The 16,275-nt window shown below is 38.5% G+C and overlaps 1 protein-coding gene across 19 annotated transcripts in view; it reads left to right on the forward strand.

Moving 5' to 3' along the window:
* ARMH3 (armadillo like helical domain containing 3) overlaps window positions 1-16,275 on the forward strand; it is a 173,124-nt gene that overhangs the window by 89,739 nt on the left and 67,110 nt on the right. For all 19 annotated transcript variants that reach the window (XR_011421657.1, XR_011421652.1, XR_011421658.1 and 16 more), the window contains one exon: window positions 2,253-2,328. Coding sequence is in view for 9 of the 19 variants with exons in the window: in XM_023640545.2 (XP_023496313.1) it covers window positions 2,253-2,328 (76 nt within the window). In the remaining 10 variants the exon portion in view is untranslated. The remainder of the gene's footprint in view (window positions 1-2,252; window positions 2,329-16,275) is intronic.

The raw sequence follows: 16,275 nt of genomic DNA on the forward strand, positions 1-16,275 counted from the left end.
GACAATAGTTTACTGCATAAATGATTACCTTAGTTTAAGGTTTTTAGGACATTTTGAAATCATTTTGTTTTTAAATTTGATAACTTAGGAAAAAATGTAAAAGCCTGTGATATTTCCAAAGAAAATGCAGTGATAAAGTCATCTGAGTGCCTGTTCATCAAGGAACAGAGCTGACAGGATGTTACTGAGAAGTAATTCATGGACAGAGTTAAATACCTCTCTGAAGTAAGGAGAGGAAAATTCAGCTCAATTCCATAAATGTTTAGGTCTTCACTGTCAGAGAAACTTATGATCTAGTGAAAAACAAACTCATCTAAATAGTTTTTGCAACTGAGTTGAAAAACATATGTCTGACCTGCTGAAACAATTTTGTTCATTACATCAATAAATTTGCACATACACTGGGTAAAACCTGAGCTCACATGGTAGAGCTCTAACTTGGAACTATACCAAGTTCCCCTGTACTAGATCTTGTAAATTAGAAAAGCAGTACTCTGATAATATGTTTTATTGAGGCTTCCATCTTTTTTTTCATAAAATTGCATGAATGTATAAAAATGAAGTATTGCTAGAAGAGACACAGAGCAGCCAGATGAGTTTTCTTTCCTTATTACAGCCATAGGCCCTCCTTCTGATAGAGCTGCTGCTGTTACTCTTCTTGCTGGAAAAACACTGGTCAAGAGTAGGTAGTGATGGTACTCAGATGTAAAATTCCTATGCAAATTAGTTATACATTTCTTAATGTTAATTAGGTTTTGCTTTCCTTCCTTTGGGAAAGTCTCAAGTACATTCATTCATTTGTTTGAGAGGTAGTCTATTTAAATTAATAATAGCTAATACTTACATAGCATTTACTATGTGCCAGGCACTGATCTAAGGCTTTATGTATGTTAACTTCTTAATTTTCACAATAATCTTTTCATGTAAGTATTACTATTATTCTCTAGTAAGTGGCAGGGGCTGGACTTAGACCCTGACAGATGGCTTCAGAGTCCATACTCTTAACCACTCACTATTTAAGTATAGGCTCTAGAGTCATTCTCTCCAGGTTCAAACTCCAGTTCCATTACCTACAATTGTGTGAATGACCTTGATCAATTGCTTGTCTCCTCTGAGTCTCCGTTTCCTCATCTGTATGCTGTATTGCTTATAACCTAACTTTGTCCAGTTTCTGGCACATAGTAAACTCTCTTCATATTTAGTTCTTATTAGCTGTTTGTTCATTAAAAATATATACTTGGAGTGCCTACCATGTTTTGTACCAGAAAGTGGGGAGAAGTGGGCATTTTCTCTTTCAAGAAGCACTTGTGGCTGGTTTGTCTCTTTTCTAAAATGGTATAGGTACTGTAATGTGTGGCCCTGAAGCTCATAGTTGATAGAAGATGTTCTATGTTTCCATCATCTCTCCTGCAGTGGTTAAGTCTGGAAAAGAGAGAATTTTGTCAGAGAAAGGAAGAATATCCCTGTTGTTTCATGTTGCAGGTCGCACATTTATGTCAGAGGAGCTAAAACAGCTTACTCCTTGATTGAAACATGACCACTGTCCATCTGGCAAGCTTTTTTGTCCTGTTTGACTCAGCTTAGACCTTTAGGAGAAAGTTATATGTGAAGCAGGAGGGGACAGTTAGCCAACCAATTCCACCAAATCAGCTCCGGCCATTAGGGAAATGATAAATGTGGCAGCCAGGTTATCCTCACATGACCACCCCAGTGTAGATTTTAAAGATTTTATTTTTCTGTTTTCTCCCCAAAGCCGCCTGGTACACTGTTGTGTACTTTTAGTTGTGAGTCCTTCTAGTTGTGGCATGTGGGACGCCGCCTTCAGCATGGCCTGAGTGGTGCCATGTCCGCGCCCAGGATTCGAACCGGCGAAACCCTGGGCCGCCTAAGCAGAGGGCGCGAACCTAACCACTCTGGCACGTGGCCACCCCCTCCCCCACCCAGTGTAGATTTTAAACTAATGCAAAAACTAAGTATGGAAACCTATTAGCAAGGAGTGGAGGGAGGGGAACACATGGCAAAGAAGGAATAGAGTATTCTGATAGAAAGTGAAAAAAAGAGAAAAAAAGAGAAGAAAATAGTTGTGAACAAGCCTTTATATTTTTCTCTAGGATGAAAATGTTTTAAACAGAAGATTGGCACATGCTCTGTTTGGTTATTCTAATAGTGCTATTCTGAGATATGTCTTCATTCCTCATATTTGTGTTTTTTACCAAGGGTCTGACAGATCTTTGTTCTTTCCCCCTTTACAGTCCTGAGGCTTTCTACCAATGCAGGCCAGTGGAAAGAAGCAGCTAGCAAGGTGACCCACGCATTGGTCAATATCAGGTAAGGAAAGAGAATTTATCTCTTTCAGAGTTCCTTGCCTCATCTTGTGGTTTATTGTACCTTTCTAAGTAAAATGTGTTGAACAGCAGTATTATTTTTAAGCCCCGATGTCTGTAGGAGTGGAAGACATTGTCGTACTTGATCAAGAAAAGCAGGAGTATATGAGACTTTCATTTTGTCGTATTGAAATAGCTCACAGTGCCGTTCTCTGAATTTTCTTACTGAGAGATGGTTGCAAGCCTTTTTCAGTCATCTTTGTTGCCAAAGTATTTTCTGTGTGTAGGCCATCTGAAAACTTTTTTCTGCCATTCTCCATGAGTTCAATGAATGACTCATGGGGATCTGGAACTTTGATGTTTCGCTTTACGTGGCTATTTCTATTTGTGGTAAATGGAGGCAAATGGAGCTCACGGGGCTAAGTCATTTTAGGTTCCTTATGAAACAGAAGGCAGTTACAGAGTGCTGTATGTATTGGATAAAATGGAGTCAGACATGGAGATGATTTAGGGTCTTGAGGAAATACCACACACTCACAGGACTGAGCTGTTTGTAGGTGGAGAGAATGTGCTCTCAATATTATGAAACCTAAAGCTGACTTTTTTACATTCCTTTCTCCCTTTGTGCCCATCATTTTTCCATTTTCTCAATAGTTATTAAATTGTTCTTGCAAACAATTGAAAAATTAACTTTGAGTAAAAGAGGCAAACCCAGCAGATGGGGAAACTTGATTTAGCTCCAGATGTAAGCCTTGCCAGACATTCCCAGTAATAGGAACACACATTTACAACTTGGTATAGATTCTAATGTGTGACATAGCTGAAAATCAGTGTTGATTTCTATATCTTTCTTTCTTTCTTTTTTTAAAGGTAAAATGTTTTGTTCCTACAGTAATTTACTACAGTGTTTGGCACATCTGGGAACAAAAGGAAAAGTGTGAAATGTGTGCAGTGGGAGGGCTGAGATGAGGGAGCATGGGGGTGAGATGTGCTAACAAGATTGCATTGAAGGTTGTTCTGCCTTCCCTGACCCCAGAGACATTTTGCAGCAAACACAGTTTTATAAATCTCACAAATAAATGCATATCTGCACCTAGAAAACCAGATACTGTAGTGAGGCCTTATGATAAATGTGGTTTTCTGTAAGAACCAGAAATTATAAACTACCTTCTCCCAAATATCCCTTTGTGACTTACGGGCAGTATGACAAATGTGGGTGTTTGAAAGAAGCACCAGATTCTGGGCTAGAGTATGAAGTGCATATGGGTATAATTTCTGTTGTGTTTATTTATTGATGTATTTACTTAGGCTTTCCAGGCAGCCCTTTTCATCTGGGGCCTGTTTCCTTGATCCACATTCCTTTATGCTTGCTTTTTCTCCTACCTTGTTGCTTTCCCTTTCAGCCGCTTCTGGCTTGATTGCTGTCCCTATTCTTCCCAAGAGCCATCAAATAGCTGATTTAAGCACGGTAGCCTGTCCTTTTTCTGAATAGCCCAGGAAAGACTGGGCTGAACTTTGAGTAGATGCCCGTAACCATGATCTCTTCTTTCTCTGTCAGGCCTATACCTTTATTTTCACTCCTCAAACTTCTTTGATGAATTTGCGGCAGAGAATAATTACATCATCTTCACTGTTGCTATAATGAATTAGACTAAGAGTATATGTCAAAAGTATTAAAAGATCCAGTCAGTTTTCTTTTCTTTTTGAGGAAGATTAGCCCTGAGCTAACATCTGCCACCAATCCTCCTGTTTTTTGCCAAGGAAGACTGGCCCTGAGCTAACATCCGTGCCCATCTTCCTCTACTTTGTATGTGGGACGCCTGCCACAGCATGGCTTGACAAGCAGTGCCATGTCCACACCCGGGATCCAAACTGGCGAACCCTGGGCTGCCAAAGCAGAACATGTACACTTAACTGCTGCGCCATTGGGCCGGCCCCCAGTCAGTTTTCTTAAGAGATCATGGGAAAGATTTGTTTGAATGTCACTTATCACACTAACGCCAGATGAAGGGAAAATATTGGTGATGCATACCTGCAAAAGTTTACTTTTTTTCCTTTCTGACATTTATTTTCACTTATTAAGTCCTAAACTTTGTGTTACTATTTCGTGTACTGTCTTCTTCAATCATCAAACTGTATAGAGTGTATTATAAACTTTAAAAAAATGTACTTTTTACCAATGGGGAAACTCATGTCTTGAAGATACTGTGAATTGCAGAAAGTCCCACAATTGTTTTGTGGCAAAGCTGTGAATTAATTATAGGTCTTCTAACTCCTAAGTCCAGAGTTCTTTCTTCTATACTATAATGCTTCCTTCTATAGAGTAGCATCAAAGGCTAGCAGAAAACTCAGCATGATGTATTGAAAGGAGCATGGAAATTTGAGTTAGAGAAACTGGATTTTTGTGTGTGTGTGAGGAAGATTGGCCCTGAGCTAACATCTGTTGCCAATCTTCCTCTTTTTGCTTGAGGAAGATTGTCACTGAGCCACCATCTGTGCCAATCTTGTCTATTTTATGTGGGATACCACCACAGTGTGGCTTGACGAGTGGTACTAGGTCTGTGCCCAGGATCTGAACCTGCAACGCCCGGGCCGCAGACACAGAGCGCGTGAACTTAACCACTATGCCACTGGGCCAGCCTGAGAAACTCGATTTTTTATTTTTGTCTCTACCACTTAATGTGTGACCTTGAGTAAGTTATTTAGCTTCTCTGGACCTCTTTTCACTAACTATAAAATGTTTCACAGGGAAGTGGTTGTGAGACTTATATAATGTAATGTATGTGAAAACATTTAGTAAACTTTAAAATACTGGTCATTTCATTTAACATGTCTTTAAGGTTCATCCCTGTTGCAGCATGTGTCAGAATTTCCTTCCTTTTAGGCTGAATTATATTTCCTTATATATATATATATATATATATATATGCCACATTTTGTTTATCTATTCATCCATTGATGAAACCCCAGGTGGGTTGTTTCTACCTCTTGGTTATTGTGTTTTTGGTTATTTGTACGTGGGTGTACAAATACTTGTTCAGTCACTGCTTTTTCACTTCTTTTGGGCATATACCCAGAAGTGGAATTGGTGGACCAGTTGGTAATTCTGTGTTTAATTTATTTAGGAATTGCCTTACTGTTTTTCAGGTTTTGCATTTTGAGACTTTCTTAGAATATTTCCTAAGTATGTCCTTATTTGTTCCTTCTGTACAAGTTAAGATGTTACCCTTAACCTTAAAAGATGTTTTGGTTTTCTTTGTAGTAGACTTCATGCTTTGAATGGGGGTGGTCCAGGGAGTTTTCATTTCTCAGAATTAGTCCTCTCTTAGCGGAGAGCAAAAAAATGGTATGCTTAAGAAGTCTGCATTCCACTGAGCCAACGGTAATGAGTTCTGCCTTATGCTCCTTTGCTTTTTTCTGAGAGTTTGTGTTATACATCCATGACACTATTAACTCTGAGTGGTTTAGAAAATAGGAGACTGTGTCAGAAAATTGAACCTGTGGTTTCCCAGGGATACTGTGAGATATTTAACTATTGACCATCAAGTTGATTATCAAGGAGAGTATATAAAGGCTTAGTAGCAAAATGGTGATGGTAGGCAACATTTACTTTTGTTGTTTATAAAGGTTATTTGTGCTGATCCCACACCTGGAAAGGATTTCTAAGGCAGAGTGAACAGCTCTTAGCCATCTCTCCTGTAGTATGTTCTTTGATAGCCATGGGAAGGGATTGGGTTGCATGTGAAATTTTCAGACACCTAACAGCTGGGAGGGCCTCTCAGACTGGTTTGCCAGTTGATGATGGCTGCAAGAAATGTTGTGGGATCTTCTGGGGTACACTGCATTTAATGGCAGCCCTAACATAGTGTCTCACTAGCAGGTGAAAGGCAGCAGAAAGACTGCAGACCTTTCTGCTCTTTAGAGTTTAGACTGTGACAGTGAAAATTAAAAGTACTTCCACATGCTTAGAGGCCTAAATTTGCTTACGTGTCGGTCTGTTTGCTTTTCACTTGTCTTTCATGGCTTAGTCATGTTAGTTCTTTAATTGTCAAAACTATTTGTGTTTAAACAATCTATCTCTCACTTCCTGTTTGATCCTTCAGAGATTCTTAAAATGCCCCTGCTTAGAACTGTTTTTATTGGCACACCTGATATCATTAATGTACAGGGCCCTGCGTGTGTTCCTCGCCATAGGAGGGTTGTTCTGTTGCTTTGCCACAATAAAAATAAAATATTATTGCTCTACCTTTAAAATTCACTTGGTATATTTGTTACTTCAGATGCCTTTACAGATCTATTGGTCTAAAAAGGAAAAATTCTCTGGGGGCCCATGTGCAGGGCTGGAAGGAAAACATTTGGGAAGTTTTGCGTGGAGACTTCTATGCTAAATATTTCCTGCCACCACTTAGCAGGCTACCCTAGTGAGGTCCTGTACGTTAGAAAGAGGTCTGCTGACTATTAGGCTAATTAGTCAAAAGAGAAAAAGAAAAACGTTAGACTAAAATCTGACTGACCTTCATCCAACCAAACAACTTTCAAGGTAAGAAATTTGAAGCCCTTAATGAATCTCTTCAAGTTAACATCTTAATGCTTTTCACTTAATGAGCATTTTGTTAGCACCAAGTTCACAATCCTGTTCTCTGATTGTTCACAGAAGTAGTGGCTGAATCACTTGCAAATAGTTTTTTCTCCTGATCCGTAATTTTCTTAAGGTGGATAAAGTTTGAACTCTATGATTAATATATTATTTTTTTTGGAATTTGGAATTTTATTTGGAATGCATTAAGCTAAAGTTTAGTTTTTCTTTGAGAATGTCTTGTTAGATATTGCTATGGTTAGTGACAAGCCTGGGGTTTGGAATGAGAAGCCTGGGGTTTGGAATGAGAAGTTAGTGCATTTCTTTGTAAGTCTCTAAGTGTTCACCTAGTGAGTTTGCCTCCTGTTCCTGTTTGCTCTTTGGTCATTTTGTTTCAGTGTTAAGGTTGTCCCCTTCCCCACACCCCTCCTTTTGTTTTCCTTCACCCTAAAAAATACTCCCTCCAAAAAAAAAGGAAGTTTTATATGTACACTCTGCTGGGAGGCTAAGGACCAAGAGTAGCTCTCAGCAGCTTTTAGTTGGGGGGGTTCATTGAGCATAACACCCTTTGGAGCAAGCTGTGTATAGAATTATGAATGTCCCGGAAAAAAGGCCCTCAGGCAGTAATCAGGGAGAGTACACTTGCTATTGATGGCCACAGAGTTAGGGTTGGGAAGGGAATGTGAGGTCTCAGCCAGGCAAAGTGACCCCAAATTCCCTTGCCTGTGCACCTGTTTGGGCTACAAAACTTGCTACTTAGTCACAGTTCTTTTTTTTTTTTTTGAGGAAGGTTAGCCCTGAGCTAACATCTGCCACCAGTCTTCCTCTTTTTGCTGAGGAAGACTGGCCCTGAGCTAACCTCCATGCCCATCTTCCTCTACTTTATATGTGGGACACCTGCCACAGTATGGCTTGATAAACGGTGCATAGGTCGGCTCCTGGGATCCAAACCAGTGAACCCCAGGCCACTGAAGCAGAGCACGTGAACTTAACCGCTGCATCATTGGGCCGGCCCCTTAGTCACAGTTCTTTTATCAGAATGGATAAATACTGATGAGTTGAGAGGAGGAGCAGTTTGACACCAGGCACTTCAGCTGAAGGATGCAATTTAGTCTAGTGAAAAGTAAATATGGACTGAAGTGATTAATGAGAGGAGCAGAGGCATTGGGCTGATGACTCTTGAGTAGCAAGGAGTACATGAACATAATCTTCTAGTTCAGTTGTCTGCTCTAAAGTGGCAGGCAGGCTCAGATTATCCCCTGGGTTAGAATTTATCAGTAATGACCTTTCTTCTGTTAATCAGACCCTGCTGATCTCCCATTACAGAGAATGAAAAGTATTATGTAGATTAAAACAAAGCACCAAAATGAGGCTGCTATAATATTGTTTCCCCAATGACTGGAAGCATTGCATATTATTCTAATAGTTGCTGTTCCCTAATCTCTTAAGACTGCAGCTAGAAATGAAAAACCAAACACTGAATCCTGTGTGGTTAATCATCTGTTTTGTCCTAACTTGGTTTATGCTGCAAAGTGAGGTTTTGCATTAGGTCACAGCTGGGCTTGGTGAACTGCAGTACAGTAAAGAAGTCTTGGTTTAGGAGACTCAGATATTTGTAATGAAATAAGACTTTTAGTTGGAGCTGCTGGGTTTTTAGGCGAGTGTGACTTTAGCACATAAAACTCCTCTGTACTTCAACCTGAAATTCCCTTGGGGTCTTTTTCCACTTTGCTTTTTAAAAAAAAAAAAAATGGTGGGAAAATATACATAACATAAAATTTCCCGTTTTAACTGTTTTCAAGTCTGCAGTTCTGTGGCATTAAGTACATTCACACTGTTGTGCAGCCATCACCACTAGCCGTCTCCAGAACTTTTTCATCTTCCTCAACTGAAATTTTGTACTCATTGTACAATAACTCCTCATTCTTCTTTTGAAGTCCAATTCATTTATTTCTTTTGTTGCCTGTGCTTTTGGTGTTATACCCAAGAAATCATTGCCAATCCAAGTCATGAAGTTTTCCCCCTATGTTTCCTTTTAAGAGTTTTATAGTTTTAGCTCTTGTATTTAGGTCTTTGGTCCATTTTGAGTGAAGTTTTTATGTGGTTTAAGGTGAAGGTCCAACTTCATGTTTTTGCATGTGAGTATCCACTTTTCCCAAGACCTGCTTTTCTTTTTTGAGATGATAACAGCTCTGATTTCTCAGTTTGAATCAGGCTGAATTTGGAACTTACCTAAGGTATAAGAATGGAAACTCTGCATTTTTTCTGCAGGTCTGCATTCCTTTTTGTTTTTTAGCTTTACTCATTCTTCTGCTTGTTTAAGAGATAGTGCAACATGGTGTTTAAGAGCGAGACTCTAGAGTTTGGTTGTCTGAATTTGAGTCTAAGTTCTACCACTTACTTTGGACAAGTTATTTAACAATTCTTTGCTTGAGTTTCCTCGTCTATAAAGTGAGCATAATAATGGAATCTGTGTCATGGTTGAGATGATTAATGACAATATATGTAAAGCACTTAGGATAGTGTCTGGCACATAGTCAATGCTGTATAAATGTTCATTATTGTTATTAATATTTTTTAATTGCTGTCCTGAATGTGCAAATCCGGGAGTCTTACCAGCCTCGATTCACGTGATCTACATGGGACTTCATTCTAGACAGTCAGCTCCCTTCCATCCAACTTTGTCACTTCCCTTGGACCCACTCATGTGGACTTAGAAGGGACCAGAGATACCAATGATATTATTTACAAGCTGACATCAGGGGCAAGACTTGAACTTAGTCTGTTAGCCTGCATCTTGGCTTCATTGATGGGAAAATAGTTTGGATGGGGAAAGTTTGTGTTTTCTATCACTTCTAGCACTTTGAGGAGATGTTTGATCATGAAACTTTGGCTTTATTATTTTCATATGAGCAGTCTGCCTTCTTGCCATGATTGTAGTAAAAGAGAATGTGACCAAAATGAAAATGCAGGTAACTGAAAGGATACTAACAAATGTATTTTTATCTCTGGTTGGAGGGATTATAGGTGGTTTTAAATTTTCTTTCTCGTATTTTAATTTATTAAAAATATTTAGCTGTGGATTTTTTTGTTGATGCCCTTTATTAGGCTGGGAAAGTTCCCTTCTATTTCTAGTTTGTTGAGTGTTATTTTTAATCATGAAGGGGCATTGGATTTTGTCAAATGCTTTTTCTGCATCTATTGAGACAATCGTGTGGTTTTTGTTTCTTATTCTATTGATATAGTTATATTACATAAATTGATTTGTAGATGTTAAACCAACCTTGCATTCTTAGGATAAATCCCACTTGGTTATGATGTATAATTCTTTTTATATGTTGCTGGATTCAGATTGCTAGTATTTTGCTGAAGATTTTTATGTCCATATTCATAAGAGATATTGCCCTGTAGTTTTCTTTTCTTGTGATGTCTTTTTCTGGTTTTGATATCAGGGAAATGCTGGCCTCATAGAATGAGATGGGAAAGTGGTCCTTTGTCTTCTGTTTTTTGGAAGACTTTGTGAAAGATTGGTATTAATTCTTACTTAAATCTTTGGTACAATTTATCAGTGAAGCCATCAGGCCTTGGGCTTTCTTCCACAGGTTTTTTTGTTTTTTTTTTTTGGGGGGGGGGAAGATTACCCCTGAGCTAGCATCCACCGCCAATCTTCCTCTACTTTATATGTGGGACGCCTACCACAGCGTCACAGGTACTTTTTTTAATTAGTAATTCAATCTCTACTTGTTATAGATCTGTTCAGATTGTCTCTTTCTTCGTGAGTCAGTTTCGTAATTTGTGTCTTCCTAGGAATTTGTCCATTTCATTTAAGTTGTCTAATTTATTGGCATACACTTGTTCATATAATGTTACTTTATAATCTTTTTTATTTCTGTAAGGCCAGTAGTAATGTTCTCTCTTTCATTTCTGATTCTAGTAATTTGATTTTTCTTTCCTTTTTTCTTTGCGAGTCTAGCTAAGGTTTGTCAATTTTGTTGATCTTTTTAAAGCTTTTGATTTCATTGACTTTCTCTTTTGCTTTTGTATTCTGTATTTCATTAATTTCTACTCTCATCTTTATTTCCTTCCTTCCGCTTCCTTCAGGTTTAGTTTGCTCTTTCATAAAACGAACCTCAATAAATTTAAAATGATATACTTAATACAAGGTATATTCTCTGATCACAATGGAATGAAATTATAAATCAGCAACAGAAATTTGATTGGAGAACATACTTTGTATTATGTCTATCATTTTAAAACTTAGTGAGGTTTGTTTTATGACCTAGCATATGATCTATCCTGGAGAATGTTTCATATATACTTGAGGTAAATATATATTCTGCTATTGTTGAGTGTACTGTTCTATAGATGTCTGTTAGGTCTAGTTGATTTATAGTGTTGTTCAAGTCTTCTATTTCCTTGTTGGTCTTCTGCCTAGTTTTTCTATCTGTTATTAAAGAATGGATATTCAAGTCTTCAGTTTTTATTGTTGAATTGTCTCTGCCTTCATTTCTGTCATGACATATCTTTTTTTCATTCTTTTACTTTCAGTTTATTTGTATCTTTGAATCTAAAACGTGTCTTAGTAGATTACATATAGTTGGATCTTGTTTACTTTATCCAGTCTGACTGTCTCTGCCTTTTGATTGAATTGTTTATTCCATTCACATTTATTGTTGTTATTGATATAATTGGACTTATGTCTCCCATTTCACTTCTAGTTTTCTTTTCTTTCTTTCTTTCTTTTTTTTTTGATGAGGAAGATTGTCCCTGAGCTAACATCTGTGCCAGTCTTCCTCTATTTTGTGTGTGAGACACTGCCACAGCATGGCGTGATGACTAGTGTGTAGGTCTGTGCCTGGGATCCAAACCTATGAACCCCAGGCTGCTGAAGCAGAACATGTAAGCTTAAACACTGTGCCACCGGGCTGGCCCCTCACTTCTAGTTTTCTATGTGTCTCATATCGTTTTTGTTCCTCTGTACAGTAAGTCCCCCCTTATCCATGGTTTTGCTTTCTGTGGTTTCAGTTACCTGTGGTCAACTGCAGTTTGAAAATATTAAATGGAAAATTACAGAAACAAACAATATATAAATTCTAAATTGTGCACTATTCTGAGTAGCATGATGCAGTCTTGCACCATCCCTCCCGGGATGTGAATCATCCTGTTGTTGGATCCCCACCCATTGACATCATCTGCTCCTGACATGCAACCATCAATATTGTCATGGCTTGGTGATCCTCCTTCTGACCATTGTCAGCAGGTTAATAGTAGCCTAATGCTACGTCGCAATGCCTACGTCATTCACCTCACTTTATCTCATCACATAGGCATTGTATCATCTCATATTATCACAAGAAGAGGAAGGGTGAGTATACTACAATAAGATATTTTGAGAGAGACCATGTTCATATGACTTTTATTAAAGTACATTGTTATAATTTTTATATTTTACAGAATTATTAGTTGTTATTCTCTTACTGTACCTAATTTATAAATTACACTTCATCATAGGTGTGTATGTACAGGAAAAAACATAGAATATATAGGATTCAGTACTATCCACAATTTCAGGCATCTGCTGGGGTCTTGGAACTTATCTCCCATGGATAAGGGGGGACTGCTGTACCTCCTTTGCTGCTTTCTCTTGTATTGAGTGAATGTTTTATAATGTAGCACTTTGATTTCTTTAATGATTTTTTCACTATTTTTTAAAGTTATTTCCTTAGTGGTTCCTCTAGGGCTTAACATATATATCCTAACTTCTCAGAATCAGAAGCTGTTCAGATTTATGGTAACTTGATTCCAGTGAGATATAGAGATGTTACTCTTATGTAGCTCTAAATAACGTGCACATGCAACACTCACTTCAATAAATTTTATTTGCCAAAGAACACACTAAAAAGTTGAATTTTATATATTTATTGAGAAAGTAAGGATGGTTAGAAACACGACCCTAATTTTCTCCAGTTTATCATATCTGGAGCTAGAACTACGTGATAGTGGGGAAAAAGTCTGTGTTTAGAGTTTAGATACATACATTTCCTTTGTGAGAGATTTTCTCACGTGTAGGTGTTAAATACAGCATTCTGGATTCTGCTCTATTCTTTGGTGAGCTAGTAGCCCACAGCTATTTCTTTTCCTGTTCTCAGTCAGAGCTCATTGGCTCATGATCCCTGAATGTTGAGCTTTTTAACAAGGAAAGTGGACATGTACAAAAGTAGCAGCAGTAATTGGTGAACAGTTGTTTTGGAGGTATGTAACTTTGAGGGAAGGACACAGTGCTTTGATGTGAGTTAATGAAGGAGTTGTTAAGTGTGTTCTTTTATGTCTAGAGTCAGCATTGGTTTGTGGAAGATTTTTTTGTTCTGTGCATGTCTTTTGCATCTCATTTTCTCCCAGCAAAGTAGTGGTTGCTGATTGTGGCCAGTTTTTATTGGCTCAGATAAGGGACTGTTTCTGGAGTATGACTCCTAGGAGAAAAGGAGTCAATCTTGAGCCCAGCCCTCTGTCCTGAATCAAGCTACTGGACTGTGAAATAGAAGGAACTCCTTAGTGGGTTCTAGGTGCATGCTCTGAGCATGTTAGTTGAGGCCTTCTAGATGTGGGGCCTTACCCGTTGTAAAGGCTAGGGTTTTAAAGGAATGTGAACAGCCAACTATAAGAACCTTGTAATTCTTAGTTGGGAGAGATCTTGTATGTATCTGGTGACCTTACTTTGAATGTTGTTTTGGCAAACAATTAGACAGTCTTTTTGCTTGTTGATTACATTAATTTTTTATCTTTCTTAATTATTCTCAGTACTTACTTGAACCTTTGGCAGGTGACTTGGAGGGACTGCCTTTGTGACTAAGCCAGTGTTAATGGAGTAGCTGCTTCCTGATAACTAGAGATAATTAAGGGTCCTGGGCCTTCAGCTAAGTTGGAAGGACTTTGTTCTGAGCAGACAGTTGCAGATGAAATTGCTGAGAGCACCAGAGGAGAAATGTATGATTGGCAGTTTCCTCCAGAATGTTCTAGCTCTAGGTCCTAGATATGTGAGTGAATGGCCCCCAAGTGGCAGGAAAGCAAATTCTCTCCTCTCTCTTTAGGTCTACAGTCTTACAACATTCTTTGTTTCCGTGAATGTGTATTTATACAGCAAAGGCCTTTGATTTGCACTTGTCCTATCAGTAATTAATTCAGTCTCCTTCCTATAATTTTATGATGTGGTAAATTAACTTTAGGTTTTAAACTTAGCATTAAAATTTTTATGGTATCTGAGATGAGCCATCTGACGTATATCCTTTATTCTGCCAAATCTTTTAATCAGCGGGACCTACTATATGCTATTTCCAGTTTCTTTAGGTAAGCATCAAAAACCTGGGAAGAGAGATTGAGAGAGAAAGAATCAGTGAGAGGAAATGTGTGTTTGCGTGAGATAGATTTGGGATCCTTTCTTTAGAAGCTTGTGGTTCTAGGAGCATTTCTTTATTTTTCTGTTTCTGTCACTGCTTTCGTATCTTTATAACTGTTTCTAAATGCTATTTGAGAACCAGAGGGTCATTCAAGGTGACCTAGAATTGCTGGTCTGTCTTAGTAGGACAGGAAGAAAGGTATTTCCAATTGACTCATTATATAATGGGGTGATAGGTGGGAAGGGGCTAGAGTCTATAGCAGTCCAAAGCTTATCGTCCCTGGGCTTTTCTCAGCCAGCTCTCCATCCTTTGGCTCTCTGGAGATGGCCTGCTTTTGCTGGTACAACTATCCCTGGTCCTTTAGGGATGCGCTGCTTCCTAATTTTTATTGATTGTAAGGTTACAAAAAAACTGTTTTCACCTGAGAAAGGGTTTTTTGTGTTTTTTTTTTCCCAGAAGGAACTCTTGCTAGGAAATGTAGACATTTAATCATGCTTAGTTCACAAAATGCTGGTTTCTGATTGTAACTTATATAAAGCCTAGCCACAAATGTAATCAGTAGGTATAGTTTAGGTCCTTAATTCCTTTCCCTTTTCCATCTCATACCTAGGGTACTTTAAAAAGTAGTCTTTTGAAACTGGACACTCCTTCATCTTATCCGTTATTTTTCCCTCTCCATTTATGTTTCCCAAAAGTCAGGCTGGAACTCTGGTATTCTAACCACGTTGAACAGTAGACTGTTAATTTGCTAATGAAATGAAGAAGCCATTACTATTGGGTAGCAATATATTATCCTATTAGCAAACCCAAACAGGCATCTCTTCAGCAGATGAAACATTAGGTTTCTTTGGATTATTGTGAACAAAAAGAGAAGTGTTCTTGGCTTTATAGGAGCTTAATCACTCTAAATTCTCAGATTTATACTAGAATGGGTAAGATATCTGAGCTAACAACTGCTGCCAATCTCTTTTTTTTCTGCTTTTTCTCCCCAGATCCCCCCAGTACATAGTTGTATGTATGTATACATTTATTTATTTATTTTTAGTTGTGGGTCCTTCTAGTTGTGGCATGTGGGAGCCACCTCAGCATGGCCTGATGAGCAGTGCCATGTCTGTACCCAGGATCTGAACTGGTAAAACCCTGGGCCGCTGAAGCAGAGCGCACAAACTTAACCACTCGGCCACAGGGCCGACCCCTAAGATATCTTTTCTATTGGACTTTGATGTTGCAGATTAGCAGTGCCTGGATCACAGAACCTTAAAAGCTGAAAGAACCTAAGTGGCCATCTACCCTGGTCTCTTTCCCAAAGCATAAATCTCATTTGTTGGGGTAATATCCAGCCTTTGCTTGAACACTTAGTTAAATAGTGCTTAATACTTTATTTAGGCTATAAACTATTCAATTTTTTATTATTTATTTATTTATTTATTTTGTGAGGAAGATTGGCCCTGAGCTAACGTCTGTTGCCAATCTTCTTCTTTTTGCTTGAGGAAGATTGTTGCTGAGCCAACACCTGTGCCAACCTTCCTCTATTTTATGTGGGATGCTGCCACAGCATGGCTTGATGAGCAGTGCTAGGTCTGCGCCTGGGATCCTAACCTGTAAATCCCAGGCTGCTGAAGCAGAGCACATGAACTTAACCACTACACTAATGGGCCAGCCCCAAGACTATTCAATTTTTTAAATGAGAATTTCTTCCTTATGTTGCAATCTTCCTCTTCATAACTTGAACCTATTGATTCTATTTCTACCTTCAGATGCAACATCAAAAAATTTGCTCTTCTACATGTGAACTTCGTCAAAGGGCTAAAACGTATACTACTGCCCTTCTGTGGGCAAAGCATACTTTCTTCTCTCAATTTTTCTTTGTTCATATGGCATGGTTTCAAAATCTCCGGCAAACTCTGATCGTCCTTTAGACATATTCCAACTTCCCAATTTACCTCCTAAGTATGGTGTTAGGGTGTGCTTTGTACCAAAT

The sequence above is a fragment of the Equus caballus genome, chromosome 1, assembly GCF_041296265.1.
Source record: "Equus caballus isolate H_3958 breed thoroughbred chromosome 1, TB-T2T, whole genome shotgun sequence".
NCBI lineage: Eukaryota > Metazoa > Chordata > Mammalia > Perissodactyla > Equidae > Equus > Equus caballus.